Source organism: Sinohyriopsis cumingii, chromosome 14, assembly GCF_028554795.1.
Source record: "Sinohyriopsis cumingii isolate HCF-2022 chromosome 14, ASM2855479v2, whole genome shotgun sequence".
NCBI classification, from domain to species: domain Eukaryota; kingdom Metazoa; phylum Mollusca; class Bivalvia; order Unionida; family Unionidae; genus Sinohyriopsis; species Sinohyriopsis cumingii.
Genome location: NC_142974.1, coordinates 79566065 through 79583659, shown reverse-complemented (window position 1 = coordinate 79583659; position 17595 = coordinate 79566065). Strand labels below are relative to the sequence as shown.

At 33.1% G+C, this 17595-nt stretch overlaps 1 protein-coding gene across 3 annotated transcripts; it reads left to right on the top strand.

Annotated features, from left to right (window-relative positions):
- Positions 1–4118: 4118 nt before the first annotated feature.
- LOC149784217 (uncharacterized) lies at positions 4119–12866 on the top strand. Of its 3 annotated transcripts, none has more exons than XM_089932275.1 (5): positions 4119–4257; positions 4377–4489; positions 9031–9224; positions 10521–10652; positions 12304–12866. In XM_089932275.1, exons 3-5 carry the CDS (start codon positions 9035–9037, stop codon positions 12459–12461), a joined length of 480 nt encoding a protein of 159 aa, XP_089788401.1. In that variant the 5' UTR covers positions 4119–4257; positions 4377–4489; positions 9031–9034; the 3' UTR covers positions 12462–12866. The 3 variants fall into 3 exon arrangements, with proteins under 3 accessions (XP_089788401.1, XP_089788399.1, XP_089788400.1); XM_089932273.1 differs by having other exon boundaries at positions 10503–10652; XM_089932274.1 differs by having other exon boundaries at positions 4168–4244; positions 10503–10652.
- Positions 12867–17595: the final 4729 nt, after the last annotated feature.

Sequence of the window (17595 nt, the reverse complement as noted above, 5' to 3'; positions counted from 1 at the left end):
GTACAGGAAGTTGATCACCATATGAACTTGACGTTTTCAGTCTGGTACAGCTACCCGAATTGAACGATTTAGCGAATGTTCTGAGAACAGCAAATTATTTTTGTAGCGTTTTCCATGGATCGGGTAACTGATGCAGACGTATATTTCCCATGTTTACATATTAAAGCTGACTTGTGTAAACAACGGGGATGCTGAATGTTGTTGGTGTTGATAGCAGCAAAAATGAGAATCATATTATAAATGCTTACATTTACGCCACGCAAGAACTAAATGCCTCGAATAGTGTTAATACAATTATCTTTGTCACTCTGTGTTGATGCAACACCATCTTTTAACAATCCCAAACGAATGACATTTTATTATGTTGACTTAGGAACGGTTTTGTGCTGATAACATTAGAAAATATCCTGAACATGTATAGTTTCCCATCACGGTGTGTGATGCATGGAGGATAGGTCATAAATCATGCATTTTAAAACGTCTGTGAATTATGTTAGCTACTTGGCATGGATTCTGGTATTGCAAGTAATGTCCATTAAAGAGGTATAGTCCATATACTGCTATACAAGCAAAACAAATAATCGATAACATCTTCATTATGTATTAAAACTATGTCTGCTTTACATATTACGGACATCACTATCGGACAGAGAGGAAATAAAACGTATTTGAAGAGCCAAGTTACCGTATATATACGCGTATAAGCCCGTTCGAGCATAAGGCGACCTCCAAACTGGACAGGAATAACCACTAAAAAGAGCACGACCAGCGTATAAGCAGATCTACAACTCTTGGACATCTCAAGATGCTGGAGGTAGGTTCTAAATGCTATTAAATGCATTTATCTAGGTAAACTTATATTTAAGAAATACATGTATGCTTATCTCGCTGTTGGAGTACATGAGTATTGAAAATAAATGGTTTAGACTTGTTTGAAAATTATTTTATTTTTAATTTTCTGTTTTCTTATTGTTTCTACCTAATTTAGATTTGTGTATAATTTGAATGAACGATGAAAATAATTTAGCAATTGCGAATTGCTCTAACACTACCTATCTCTTTTGATTCGATTATAACTTGTTATGCATTATTACATTGCACATATTATATCAGTCCATATGTAATTACGTTGTTAGTTTGCTTTGGAATTGTAAATACTTAATTCATTAAAATGTGATCCCAGTATGACAACACAACGAACAATAATACGGTTTGATTCAATACTTGCAATTAGCCTACTGACATTATTTACATAATTGCGCCACCGCATGTACAGTGTATGTTTGATTACGCGCTAAATTAAGTACATCCCTTGGTGTCAAATCATGGACACCATTGCGCTATACTTTAATGATATTTCCAAAATACAAAAGAAAATTTGGGAAATATTGCATCGAAAGGTATGATAATACCATAAAGGCTGAGTTGTATTTTGCTTTGATATAAGCGACCTTACACCATACACGTCATCATTCACCCCAACTGGAAGAAGAAAAAAATTGGATTTTTTGGATCGCTTCATGCCTTCCTCCTAGTTTCAAAATTTCTTCCGATTCTTGCAGATAAATTTCGATTATTACACAATGCCTTCGATTTTCATTTCTTGTAAAGAATAAATGTCCAACATGTTATATTTTATCACCTGTGAATTATTGTTGAGATTACGTTAAGGAATTCTTTTTCACTAAATAGAATGTTAAGTTTAAACATTATTCACGTAAATTAATGATTTATTTTTAACCTCCACAATGATACAAAAATAGAATATAAACCAGTACAAAACATAACACAACAATAAAGTATTCCACAGTTAATTTCAATTCTAAGAATGATCACAACGAATGCTATAACTTCATATGCTATATCACCATTCCAACTAAATAAACTTAATCGAGTGAAGCCGGACATTTTTACACTTTATATACCAAGGTCGATTATCATTGTTAAACTAAAAGAAGAAATGAAAATACATACCACGCAGCACATGTGTCCTGAAAAAAACTATTCACCGTACATGTGTTATAATAGACAATTGTAAATGCTTTACGAGTTGACAATAAGCGAATAAGGACGGATATACAAAGAGCGGAAAATAGTTACATGCAGGCTACCATGAGGCTGGCTATTTTCGTAGCTTCAGTTCAGCAACATTAGGGATCCTTTATTTGTCAATCATTTACTGGTGCTTCTGTAGCACAAAATGTAGAACTTGTTTTTTATATATAATTACGACGGAGGGCTAATCGTTTTCACATAATATTTGCATGGATAAGGATTACATTTTATTTAGTCGCGCTGGCTTTCTTTTCTTGTTTATTTAACACTAATCTTTACCTATTGTGCAGACTGACCACAGCTGACAAGAATATGAAAATAGGGCACGTATTTGGTGAAAATATGCACGTCACAGAGAGAAACTGTATTTTTGCGAATTTCATGCATATTGGTTCAGGAGGATAGATCAATATTTAGCGAAAACAAGGCTTTAAAAAATGCCACGATAAACCTCCCGATTTTAGGTCCCGATCTCTATTTTTATATAATCAGTCATCGTATTTGGCTTTTGAAAGTTCATATGTATGCTTTACACCACGTTTTACAGTAATATGGTAAGTTTGCTGATGGAATGGAATAAAAGACAATTATCAAACTGAAATAAGCAGATGTAGTTAATATCAGCAACTGCACACACACACACACACACACACACACACACACACACACATATATATATATATATATATATATATATATATATATATATATATATATATATATATATATATATATTTCTTTCTCACTTTCTACTATGCATATGTCAACACATCCTATTCATAATATGAGAAGTGTTTCCAGGTACATACGGTATGCTGGGCGAGAAAAAACCTTAGTTGTCCTCAGGGTTGCCAGTCATATCATGATATATTTGTATTTATTTCTTCAAGGATTGTGCTATGTTGCATCACAAAGAATAGCATTGTTCAGTACTTGAAGATCATTTAAGGCTGTTTTGTCATAGGGATGTAGAGATCTAACGTCGGTATAATATGTGTATGACAGCTTGTTGTTTAAACTTTTATTATCCTCACTAAGTACAGGCTTATTTGTATAAACAAACCGACCTTTTGCTGTTCTTGGTTCAAGCGTAAAATCTGCAACACAGCTCTGCATTTTCGTTTTTATTATACGAGTTGATGTCTCCAACGCATTTGTGAGATTTTGTTAATAGTGTTTTTTAATGAGTAAAATATACAAATATAAAATGTTTTACTTACTACATTTATTTATAAAACGTAATAATATTATGTTTAAAAAATGTTGATTCTGGGGTTGAACCTTATTTCCCAGCACAATATGTGTTAAACAAAGCGGCCAGTATAACGTGTGCAGGAAGAACTCTCGAAAACTAGTCGAAACTACCCATTCATGGGTAGCTACTAAAACCTTGCCCCCAAACCCACGTTGGCCGAGCCAGAGACTCTGACCCTCGTTGGCAGTAGTGAGATGGCAATGAACGACAAATGCGAACTATTTAGACTATTCTTTATTAGATGCATTAGTGTTGATACCTTTGATACTTTAGTGACTTTGACTATATCAGTCTTGTTTGATGCATTAATACTAAAGTCATTTAAAGTTGTTTAAGAACTGTTGAGAGTTCCAGTGATAGTATGCATATTTCTAAAATGCATCTGCATTTTACTTCAGACGAGGACGTCATTATTTTAAGCTTTCTAACAAAGGAAGCAAACACACTTAATATGACAGGATGGCAACACATTTTTCATTCGCCCTTGAACAGACTTCGCTTCGGAGTGATGTTCACACAAAACACACTCTTTATTATGCATTGCCAGTGAGATTATTTTATGATGATCTTGGTTACTTGGTGTATTATTTCCTTTTGTCTTGCCATTTCCTTGATTATAATCGATCTATATATAGCGTAAGAGCCCGTATTTCACTATTCAGTGGCGTGTATTTATCGACATCATTCAAGATGAGCTTGATCTCTCCATCAGAGTAGGTGCTATGACAAATCGCCTTAGATACAGGATATGAGATCGTGTCGATTTATGTTTCGGTCAAAACGGGCATTCCTTTGTCGGTTGGGTCTTATTTGGATATCCTTGGTCTGATAACATTCCCGCTAAGCAAACCAGATCACATTTTAGGGTTTACTGTGTTTGTGCAGCTGGAGAAAAATGGTTTGATCTCCCCCTGCGGACACGTATATCACTGCGGTATCCTGTTAATGTATGGATGTGTTTGAGTAGTCTGGAGCATATTAGAGAATTATTATATGAAATTTTGTAATTCAGATAATTTCGGTTTCACTCATGGCATTAATTTTTTTTTTTTTTTATTTTCTATAGATAACCCCTCCAACTGACCTACTATAAAAGCTAGTTATCGAGGAAGTAAACCACAGTAAGTCTCAGTTCTTTACTGGGAGAATCGTGTAGTTTCGTTTTGAGGAGAATCAACGGTAAGCGGTTTTCGTTCATATATCTTTTATTTTTTTTCACTGTAGTAGTGTAGTGAGATGTATTTAAAACAGCTGTTCATTTACTTATTTATAACTCGTACATCATGATCACATCATTGCCATAATCTATTAATTAGGCGATGCAATGTTTAACTTTATTGTCATACAGTATTTTGTTTCTGTGTTGTAAGAAATATCTACAGTAAGTAACATAATATTTTGTAAAGTTTTTTTTACACCTTGTTTACCGGACACTTTTATGAGTAATAAAAAGGCATTCAGCTATAAAAAAATGAAGTTTATTTCCGTCAATTTCTCTAAGTGTCATGTTGAAGTTTTAATCAGCTGTACAATATATATTTGCTTTTTCAAGATATCTTTATTTTAGCGATTTTAAGGTAACATGAAATTGCGATGTATTCTAAAATAAAAATGATAAAAGGACCTTATGTAGTAAGTAATGAATTTCCCTATATTATTTCAACTGTTTCTAATTGGTGAGGGCACGTACCACATTGTTCTAAATGTACCTTTCTGAATTAACTTTTGTCCTTTCGTGTGAATTAGCTTCTTCAATAAAACTACTTGTAATCCAATACTAATACTTGAGCCAATAATTTCGTGATAATAATTATTATTAATATAGTCGTTTCTAATCTTGTTATTCATCGTAAAAAATTTACATAATTACCTAATGCATGCACGGTAAAATATTTAAAATATTGAAAACACATACAGCCAAACTTGTAAACATATACAAAGTTTCAAATATTCGTCAATTCCTAGATACTTTTAATAATTTAAAAGACATGAATAATGACTGTTTTATAACAAATTGTTATTATATTTTCGGAACATATTTAATACTTCTGTTTTTTAAAACAAATTCAAATATAGCATTTTCTTTTGCGAATTTGTTTGATCCATTTAAACTGTTAATAATACTAATATGTTAGACTAAACTCTTTGGAATAATACACTCGCAATCATTTGCGGAGAATAAAATATACCAAATATAAATTTATTAGGGATGTTGCCATTAAAACCTTAGAACCTATGGGACACATGTGAATGAAAGTGATCTTATAAAAGATAAAGGTTTTTCTATTTTGCTGCGGTTGGAACAATATATTTGAAATAATCACTATGACATGATTAAATTCTTGTTTCATTTCTGATGAATCAATGCAAATTTATAGTAACTTTGATGAAAAGTAATCTGGTTTGTAATAGGTTTAGTTTTGTAAGTAGGTGTCAAGCTGTGTATGTATTTAAATTGGTAGCATATTAATATACGTCATTTTAGTAAGGTCTATTTTCGCAAATATCTAAGTTATTCAAAGTTCAGTTCTAGGGATGAAGGTGGTTGTGATATTGGCAGTGGTGATTGTAAACGTAAAAGCAAATAAGGAAAGTCATCGTATTTTCCTTTGCAAAGCATATGCGACTTAATGCCTGAATAAATTCTAATGGCTGGTGCCAATGTGTCATGGCATAAATGTTTATATGCCACGGAATTAATTGCATCACATGTTGATTTTCTGAACAATTGTCTTTAAATGTGGATTGTTTTCCTAAGTTCTCATGCAAATAAGTACTTGTTTTAATCCCCCTTTGTTGAAAATCTCTGTGGGAAATTCTTGTCTTCAAACAATTGATGACGTTATGGTCCCGAAATCGAAGGAACGACTAAGAAGGGATATTGTTTTAACAGTAATTTATCAACTAATAAGAGAGTTTTAGCTGAGTTATAATGGAACATTCCAAGAAGAAATTTATTCACAGTATGATTTTCGTGAATATTAATCAAAACTCCAAAATGACCCTATCTCTCTATATGTGTCGCTGTGTGTGTTGTATATTTTTCTACAACAATCTAATCTAAAAAAAATTTGGTGTCCAGCACCGTGTTGTTTAGTTTATATCTAAATCTTTTTTCCGTGGCGGCAAGAAGCACTAATGATTTTATCACTTTTAAACAAATTGGAATAAAATCACGAGGGTTGTAACAAATCTTTATAAATGTAATATAAATTAGGAATAATCGATAGTTTTGTAAAATTCAATAAATAAGTAAAACTTTTGATAACACTTAGAGTATTGTGAAATAAATAAGAAATAATCCTCAAAGTTTGAACACAATTTCCAGCTGTATAGATTTCCACATGAATTCTGGTGGAGATATGAAGGAATTGCAATACTGAATATACTGATATGTCTGTAGTAGTAACGTGCAAATGTTACAACGCTATAAAATGTTATAATGTAATATGAGCTTTCTGATGTATCACATTAGTATAATCCACAATGCCCTTGACCGAGTTCACTATAATTCCAAGTTAATAATGTTGTCCAAGATATATTAATAAACAATCTGTAATACCAATGAATAAGTAAAATAAAGAAATTCACCCAAACCAACAACTGAACACAACACTGAGTCAACTTCGGGTGTTAAAAAAGAAATGGGTGTTGGTGTGATTACCGACTGAGAGGAGTAAATGCCGAATAATGCTTAATACGGGAACAGGTAGGGGGCGCTAATAATAAAAAAAGAGGCAGTGGTCTAAAAATGTTTAGGAACCACTGATATATATATATATATATATATATATATATATATATATATATATATATATATATATATATAGAATTTGAGCGTAGGATTAAATGATCGATTTGCCAAGACCTTTACAAACCAACAAGATTATGGACGTATTCAAGAGTCTTGTCGCAGTTTTAACATGTCATGCATTTTCCGTCTTAGTCCATCATTTAACATGCATTCACCCACCAACAAATACAGCAGTCTATCAATTCATCCCCCCCCATTCATGCATTCCTCAATTCACGACTTTGAGATCAATTTAACGGATTATGTCTGTGATACTATTTTTATAAACCCAGTCGGTGAAATACGAAGCAATGATTAAGCTAGCTTTTGCTAGTGCATTCAATATTTTAACTGATTTCATTCGTAGCTGTTCCTTTAACTGTACGCTGGGTCCATTTGTATAAATATCATATCTGTTTATTGTGGAGATTTAACTTTAATTTATTACATTTAAGTACACAAATAACAGATGCGCTTTATCTCACGGCAAGACATATACTAGTACTTAAAAGTGTAAACCTTTTGAATTGATGGTTATCAGCTGAAAATAAAAAAAAAATGTTTGTGTTATGATTTTCTTTGTACCGGAAACTATGATTTATTGCTATTAAGCAGCCACCGTCTAGTACTTTACCATCAACAATTAATGCTGCATATTGTTAGACGCCAATGTATTTATGGGCTTGTTTTTAGTGTGAGAGAGAGAGAGATAGGGAAAGAGAGAGATACATTCATACATACAGAAACACATTCACACAGACAGACAGGCAAACAGACAAATATATGTTTCAAGTACATTTCTCATATGATTACATGGCATTCAACTGTCTTATTTAATATGGAAGTTTTGCTTCACATTACATTTAAGCATATATGAAAATTGGTGTTGAATTAATACGTATTAATATTCAGAACATATCCGTTCACATGAAATTTAAAAAAAAAAACACTTTTTCCGTTTATATTAGATGTAATTTGTGGCATAACTTTCACGATGTTCTAACACGTGTAGGGATTATCCAAGGAGGAAAGTTATCATTAGCTTTACTGTTCAAGTTTATAAAAATTCCCATTACTTTCCTCATTCGTATCCACCACCGACTCTTAACTGTCGAAGTCACTTCAGCTACCGACAGTTCAACATGATAGGATGGTTACTTGTTTGTTTTGTTTTCCTTCCGATTTATAACAGTTAAAGGAAATGTTGTGCAAAGATTTCCGTATCTATTTCGAAGTCGTGCCATCCTAGTTATAAACAGTCAATGTTGTTTACATAACGAATCATCTTTATGAAAGCGTGTATGATATGCCCGATTTATTAAAATACTAAAAAACATCATGAACTTGTACAAGAATTTCTAATTTGTTAGCACGGCATTCCATGTGTGTACAGTATAGTAATTATATGCTGGCTTTATATTCACTTTTTGTTTATCATTTAAATATAAATTGTATTTCAACAGCCACACACATCTTTGTAATTAATCAGGAAGGTGAATTAATAGAGAGTTAATCCATTTAATCCATTCTGCTTTGATATCTAAACAATTTCTTCAAACCTGACTTTTGTCGTTTAAAATAAAGTCATACTGCTAAAAACAAGCTGAAAATAATTCCCATAAATGTGGAGATTTATTTGAAGGAATTAACAGATATAAGAATTTAAGACACTTTAATGCGCAATAATTGGAAAAAAACATGAGTAATCTTCCAACAACAAATCACCAGCCGGAAAAGGGGGTATAAATCGGTATAGCACATATGATTGCAGTTCTGTGTCATTCCAATACAATCAATGTAATCTTGGGCAAACGAATCGCAGTTATGATTTGTTTACACACAAGGTAAGACGGCGCAGGATGTGACATGATATGAACTTGAAAGTGTTGTTTAATAACTTGAGCCGATAAAATATCTTATTTTATAGGTGCATGATGGGAGTGATAGGCTTTACTGCGGAGGGATGCACATGCGCATCGCTGGTATTCAACATAATATCCATTGCTTTGCCATTTTGGGTTTACTATCAGCCTCCAAATTATTCAAGGAAATACCACTTTGGACTATGGACGACTTGCGAGAGCACTGAAACGGAAAAATTATGTATCAGTTTACCAATAGGTATATATGTCTGATTATGTGTTTGTACAACGGTGCATCATAAGTTTGCGAATTCCAAGAAAAGGCAAACATGAATAAATTTTAAAAAATGATTAATCGCAATAGCGTGACAAAGTGAATGGCCACGATATTGGCCATGTATGGGTTAGTACAAGTTATGGTGAACGATTAAAAAAAAAAACACTCATAAACTTGTTACCTTTATGTAATGATATGGTTAAATTGATTTTAAATCTATATGAAATTATTGGGCAATCCGAAAGTTCGATTTGATAAATTAAAAGACTATTTCATCATATCTATCTTTCTGGAATGCTGTTATGCACGAACAGATTCTAGTCACGTGCCACGTGACCATGTGACATAGTAAGTGAAGTAGCTAATGAATTCGACGTTCTCCCTCTATAGCATATCTTTATAACTTTAAGTTGAGAAAATTGTAAACGCTGTCGCTCATATCAACATTTTCTTTGTAGAAAATTTGTATATAAGCTTCCCGTTATTACACGTATTTTGCGTGTGTTTATAGATATCACATTTGGTGATTATCTACCTTGTAGGTGGAAGGTGGCAGAGTGGACACATATACTCACATACACACATGCTTACAAATTTCTAGAAAAAATAAAGTGACCCGATGCTGAAAAATGCACATATATGTTAATAAAATGCACTTTTGTTGTAAAGTCTATAAACTTTTACCTTTTGATCGTTTTAAAAGAAAATATTGAGAATCTATTGTTTTCAAAGTGCTGTAATGTTTGCCTCTTTCATCAAAGAAATGTTATACTTTCATATACATAGATGCGATAACACTTTTTAAACACTGCATTTATATAGACTCGTTTTGACGAATACATCATCTTGTGTGCATGTTTTCATATGTATTATTTTCATGACATGTTGTGAACGATCTGTGCATATCGTTCTAAAATGGGTGCTAAGATAAACGTTGCACTGTTGCAGATGTGTACGTATCCAGAGATACGCATATTTGGTTCTCATTAATAATACCTCATTAATTATATGCTTGGATTTAAATATCTATATCGTTATGCCAGTTATTAAACTACCGTTACGTTTATATGATAAATGCATATGGTTTAAACCACTCTATTGAGTGATAGCACCGAGAAGATTAATATATGCTAAAAATGTAACGTCGCATGCATATTAAATAAGTAAATGATTTTACACAGTGTGTCATCTGAAAATACTTCTATGAATTTGCTTGTCTACTGAGCAACCTACATACATATTTTTAAATAAATATATTAGTTCCAGACTTTTTCCCAGCAGTCAGAGCGTTAGAGATATTGGGAATCCTATTTGTGGCCGGTGCCGGAACAATCGGAGCACTCAAGTTGCTTGCCATGAAGGAGAATCAAAGATTGCCACTCTTGGCTGGAGGAGTAGCAATATTAGCCGGTAAATGCATGACAACAATAATTATGAGGTTTAGGTTTATGGTTTACATTTATGTTAATTTAACTATTTACCAAATTTGATCAGTCTGTTTTCATAAATGTGAAATTATCTATTTATATGCCTCTCTCTCCATGTATATATATGTATATATATATATATATGTGTGTGTGTGTGTGTGTGTGTGCGTGTGCGTGTGTGTTTCTCTATGTGTGTGCGTGTGTGTGTTTCAGTCTATCCGTATTCATGGTACTTAATACTGTAGCCAAAAGAGAATTGTCACATAATTATAACTACGTTAAGACAATTCAACTCATCGCATATCCCACATTGACATACAAACCTTAAATATTTGAAATCAGATAGAAGTCATATATTAGTCTCAATCCTTTCAACCCACTTTCGGTCTGTCTGTCCGTCTCTCTCTCTCTCTCTCTCTCTCTCTCTCTCAATTATCCAGAAACCCCTTGGTAGTGTGATGTTATCCATTTGTCGCGCACTTGTCAGTATCAGTCGTTTACTATGTAACGTCTATTAGAGTAGTTGGCTGATTTTCTACAAATAGACATACAATCAAGGCATCAAGGGAGAAAATGATTTTGAAAAAGGTAAACCATATTTCAAGGAAATCAAACCTGAATGACATATGACATATTGAATGCAATACTAAACGTTTTATACACATTTCTACTTTGAAAACCCTGCACTTCACTCTAGCACATATTCATTTTTGAAAGACAAAACCATATTTCTGAGGGTGAAAATATGCCCGTAACACTCAAAGTAAAATCGAGGTATAAGCAAGCTTTTGAAACAACCATCTTTCGTAATCTGAGCCAAATTAAAAGAATCTGGTATGACGGAGTTCCAATAAAAATATAGTTTTTTTTTTTCAATGGAACGTAATTCAAACAAATCCTTTAATGAATTATCCTTTGCTACAAGAAAACTAAACTATTTAATGTTATATTCAACGTAATTCGGGTCTATATTATAGCGTACACCCTATTCATTTCAGTCAAACGCAATATTTTATTTGCTTTATAAACTTGGAAAATTGTCACCTCGAGCAAAAACAACTGGTTCATCTATAGTACGTGTTAGAATGTGAGATTCTCCATTCCAAGCATTTGTTTGGTTATTTAGCTCTGTAGCTGTTTCAGTTTCACTTTGTGATGTGATGTGATGTCATTTGGATTTTTAACGTAGCTTTAACAATTTTTCAGTCATATCGCTACGATGTCTGCAATGTGGCAGTTTATAGTGATGTCTAGCACTGGGGCATCATGCCGCAGACATGTAGCATAATGTCCCACCCAGTCACATTATCCTGACACCGGGCCGACCAGTCCTAGCACTAACCTCTTAATGCTGAACGCCAAGCGAGGCAGCTGTTAGTACCATTTTTGTAAGTCTTTTGGTATGACTCGGCCGGGGATCGAACCCACGACCTCCCGCATCCGAGGCGGACGCTCTAACCACTAGGCCACCGGAGCGGTCAGTTTCACTTTGAAAACATTTTGTATTTATAGTGTTAGCTTTAACATGAACAATTAAATATGTTCATTTTGAATCCGTTAATGCATGCCTTCAGTTAGTAAGCTAACTAAACAATATTTTTGTATACTACCTTCATATTTTTCATATATTTCAGGAATCTGTATGATTATAGGCGCCATCGTATTTGGAGTTAACACATCACACCTAGATATGCCAGGGGTCACACTTCACGCTGGGTTTGCCCTCGCTATAGTGGCAGGAGTAATTTCATTTGTCGCGGGTGGTCTTTTTTTCGCCAGCAAATCTAATTAACCTACAGTCAATCAGATGTGTCATCCATGATGATAAGGCGAGATATATATGTTGACATCAGATCCCCTTGTATGCATCGTAAACGTGTCGGTTTAATGTGTCATGTTGCTTCTTCGCGAGAACATACAAATATATATCTCCCACCAGAGAGCTTTACGTTAGAGGAATCAACACATCATAAGAACGCATAATGATAATTTAGCAAAGAAATTTATAACATGATAATAATGTAAATTAGATGATGTTCTTTAGATCCGGTTACATGTTGTTATTTAAATGTGATCTTTCGTTAGATCGAGTTCAACACTCATGCAAACTATGGTCATAATTTGTGGATATCGATATTAGAGTGTGGAAGGCTTCATTTTGTGTCACTATGCAATTATTAAATAAATTATACATGAATATATACACTTTGTAGTAACATTTCTCCTAGACTTTGTTCCCAGTCGTGCTTGGAACAATGGCAAATGTTGAGATTTTTTAGCCGCTTAGAGTACTGAAGCTGTTTATTTGACAAAAGCCATTTTAGTAATACTGCTGTAAAAACTGACTTCAATTAATTAATTCATTTCATAGTTTTGTTACAATTAATGTGTAGCCTTTCAGCAAAGCTATAAACCAAGTCTTCAATTTGATAAGCACATACCATATGTTTATGATACATTAGGTATAAAGCAAACATTTTTTGTTTGATCCTCTTTATAACACTCTGTGTAATATAACGTTTCCGGTGAATGGAAACTGGACTGAGGTACAATGAGGCCGTGATAACTTGGTTCAAACAATTTTCCTTATAGATTTCTCAGTTTTAAACACCACAAATTTTAAAAGCTGTTAAATCATCGACAGTTACTTATATAGTTTCAGTTTCAGACACCCATCCGAGACTCTCCCTTTCTGTGTTTTCACGAACGGTTCAAAGTTATATCAAGGTCTGTCGCCTCTACGTTGAGTTCCCACGAGCGAAAAAGGACTGTTGATACCCCAGTAGCCTTATGCATACTGACCATCACAAAATTGGGTGTTGGTGTGTGTACCGAACGACATTACTACTAAGTATAAGGAACCATTACCGCATAACACAAGAGCAATACGCTTAGACGGAAGAGCATAATACTGATCTCTTTGCCGTATAAAGAATATATAATAGCTGAATAACCTTATTTACAGCATGTAATTCATCAACATTGACGGATCTAGGCTGATAACTTATAAGATGTCATAGAGACTGCTTGCCAGGGATGTCAAACTTGTTGCCCTTACTGAACCACACAGTGTAGTTAGTACGGCATTGCCCTCGTTTTAGATCACTTGTCGAATATATGTAATACACCAAGGAGTCTGTGAGCAGATGTTGCTTTCATAGTCCGATCGCACGCGTCACAGTCGCTGCAGACGTAGCTTATTCACAGCTGACATTGATAGGTGTCGTACCTAAGAGCAACGCTGCATCCCCGTTCAGGCTCCCGACAACTTATAGTCTCGCCTTCGGAAAGAAATATGTATGGAATGTACTAGTGACTTTAAAGTCACATGAATAAAATTAAGCTGAACCTTCTCTGGCACTATGGTCGCCAGCCTCAACCACCATCTCAACCGTAAAACTTCACACACATTACATTGTGTGACGTTGGCTTTATAAGTATTTAGTAATATTATACCCATAATAAGTTGACCGCTTTGTCTGGGAACAACGTCCAAATGTCGTCTTGAAATTAAACAGTTCTGGTTATATAAAAAAAATTAAGGACAATAAACATAATGCACAAAAATAGAAAAGGCACGCAGACACACGCATGAACACATGCATATAGCAAACAATCCTTTCTGACACAAATTAAATCGACTGGCACAAATGTACAGGTATACAAATTATACCTAAACGTCAATCACAGTCATTCTGTAATCTTAAATCGTATTATAGGTTAAAAACGAAAAGTATGAAAGTTGTTTTAAATCTAATAATAAATAGCATCGCGAAACAAGCTGTTTTACTTCACGTCATCTGAATTTTGCTTTTTTTAAATGATTCGTAATTATATACAATTATTATGTTTGTGTGCCCACTTTGTTACAAAACGGGTTGTGGCTGAAAAAGAATTTATCATTTTAATGCCAACTTTGTTGTGATTTAACTTCAATCAAATCATTTACGCTGCATAATATAATATATTACATCACTGATTTGATTCCAGAGCTGAACTTTTTGGATATAATTAATGAACTTTTATAGCGTCAAGGTCAAATTAGTTTGAGTGTTTATTCTCAGATTCGTTGCAAAATCGGCCGTGATTTCGTACATTTAAAACGCATTCTATAAGAACGTCCATTCGGTGTAGATTGTTGTAAAGTTGGGCACTCATAAGTTTCCAAATCAAACGTATGATATGGTTCTAAGCATCAGGAGGTAAGCATACTCTAGGTTGTTCAGGGCGACATGCTAAAATTTCATGCTTTACGTCGGACAAAAACAAACTTTTATGCTTGTCTATTACATATAAAACATTTCATTGATTTGCTTTCTAGCAAATGATCCTGAATGGAGTTATGCTATTTTAAACCCCATGTTTATATGATGACTTGGACCTTTACACTACATACGTGTCGGGTCGAATTGCATAAAGAAAGGGGTCAAGAAGTTTTGATTTGTTTTAATTAGCGTAAAACTCAAATGAGAAAAAAGGAGTTAACTTATGCAAAAAGGAAACTAGCACGAACGTGACAGGAAACTATTTACAATTAAATAAGAACATTACTTTGTATGGCTTTTTGTGATATATATGCTTAATTCAGATGACATAAGAGCTGATACCGATTTGTGCATTCCATATCAAAGATATTGTGGATTTGATAAAGGATAATTTAGCTGTGTTAAATAACAGGGTATCTTCGACGGACAACCTCGTAGACATCTTGCACGCACGTGCGTAGACAAACTTGAAAATTGCTTCAGTTGTTATAATAAAATTATTCTGCACAAATAAAAATATAAACTTCGAACATTCTATACTAAGAAATGCAAAAGAAGTGCAATGTATTGCACACGTTCTGCAACGCACTAAATGTTTAGTTTTTAATAATATGTAGCAAACGATTCATCGGGTATCTAATCAGGTGGATGGAAATACTATTTTGTAATAATATACAAAAATAGATACTCAACGTAAGTACCAGCTTTTCAACGTATCATTCTGTGTGCTTGAAATAGTCGATTGCGAATATGTGATTTTCAAATATATGAATGCATTCTCGTTGTAACCAATGTAAATTCAAGTAACTTCTCTAAACAATAATGAAAGCAAATATAACAGTTGATTTGGCATAGTAATCTGAGTGTATCAGGTTTCTTGACATTTATCTATAATTATCGTGTTTAATTATCGTCCAAAACGTTAAAAGAAAATACCCTACTGATGACGATTACATGATTAATTTGAACTTCAAGAATTTTAAATGCTTTGTTATCCATATTGAACTCGCATATTTTTTTAATTTCATTATATGCTATGGATAATAGCATTTCGGATTTGACCTTGTCACAAAGCCATTTTATTGTTCTACCTGATCTGAAGTATAAATATTTTTATTTTCTGAATAACTAGTACTCAAGTAATATTTTCATTGTGAGTATTGACTAATTATTAGGATTATTTTCATGATCTAAGTCAAGTACAACGTTTTTAGAATGTTCTTTACTACAAGATAAGTAATATCGATTCTAATTATATTTACAATTGTATCTTACACACATCAAAAACATTGCATATTTTTTTCTCCATTTTTTTAATAGTTTTTTTAAATACTAATTGTGACCTGAAATTAAGTAGAGTACCACATCTACTTTTTCGTTTTTTTAAAAAAATTATTTATTCGTGCCCTCAGATATGATCAGAATAAGTTGTATTATTGTTGTGTCCACGATTAAGACCAATTTGTTTAGATATTAATCCTCATTTTGTGTAACATTGCAGTATATTTTTCAATGATTTTATGCCAAAAATCATAAATGGGTAGATTTAGGATGTTGGTTTTACATAACATGAATTTTGTCGTCACCGCAGAGTGGTTGGAGAAGTCTCTCCAAATGGTTGTCTAAGTCACACCAAATCTTGTCACCAAGAACACCTAATTACTATTTATCTTTGAAATAAATAAGTTATTTATATGATATAAATGTGTATTTTAGAACAGTGCTGTTAGTAACAAAGATGTCGTTCCATGGTGGTTACAACATGCTTTGACTGCTTTTTGAATTGTTCAGTTGCGCAATTGAGATTATAATTCATCGTGATTAACATTCGCGCTAAAATCCAAATTTAGCACCCCACACACCTCGTTTTCCATTGCAAGTGTTTACCTAAGCCCTGTATATGTCGGACTATTATTACCGATCATTGGAAATCGCTGTTTGCTGTTGTTGATGATGTTTATTGCTGTCAATATTGTCAGGCGTTATAGTAGAATTGTTTGTCTGAAAGTTACGAAGCAAGAGATGAAATAGCTATCTGTGTGGTGTCCAACAGGGTAAGAAATTCATGCAGCCCCGATAGTTACATCATATAACAGATTATTGTATAGTTTCCTAATTTCAATTTAAACTTTTTGTCCCAATCCAACAAAAGCAAACCGTTCATTGTAACTGTTTAACTATTTATTTTCAATGAAAGCCATTGCTTAAATGGAATTTGATCTTTGCCACTTATTTTAGTAATATCTAAATTATAACAGACAGTACCCCGTTTAATAAAAAACAAAACTGGGTTAGAATAACGGAAATACGTCTTGAGTATATTATGGCTTCACTCAGTATGTTATACATGATATGCTGAACCTGTATAATAATTATATTGTTGTATCTGTTTCATTTCAAAGTAATGGTGCAAATGTCATTATAGCAAAGTGGTTATTCCATTTTGATCATTTGGTAAATTATGGTCATATATATATATATATATATATATATATATATATATATATATATATATATATATATATATATATATATATATATATATATATGCAATGATATCAACATTTGCTGAGATCCTTCTTTTCATCAGACATCTCCTAAAACAAAAGAAATACTTGTTTCAAAATTAATACGGATGGTATCATGGGTTCATTTACGGAA

Excerpts from the sequence above, each read along its gene's own strand:
- LOC149784217 (XM_089932273.1), top strand. The coding sequence starts at position 9,035 with ATGATGGGAGTGATAGGCTTTACTGCGGAGGGATGCACATGCGCATCG. Across the intron at positions 9,225-10,502 it reads ATGTATCAGTTTACCAATAG|TTCCAGACTTTTTCCCAGCA; the intron begins GTATATATGTCT and ends TAAATATATTAG. Across the intron at positions 10,653-12,303 it reads AGGAGTAGCAATATTAGCCG|GAATCTGTATGATTATAGGC; the intron begins GTAAATGCATGA and ends CATATATTTCAG.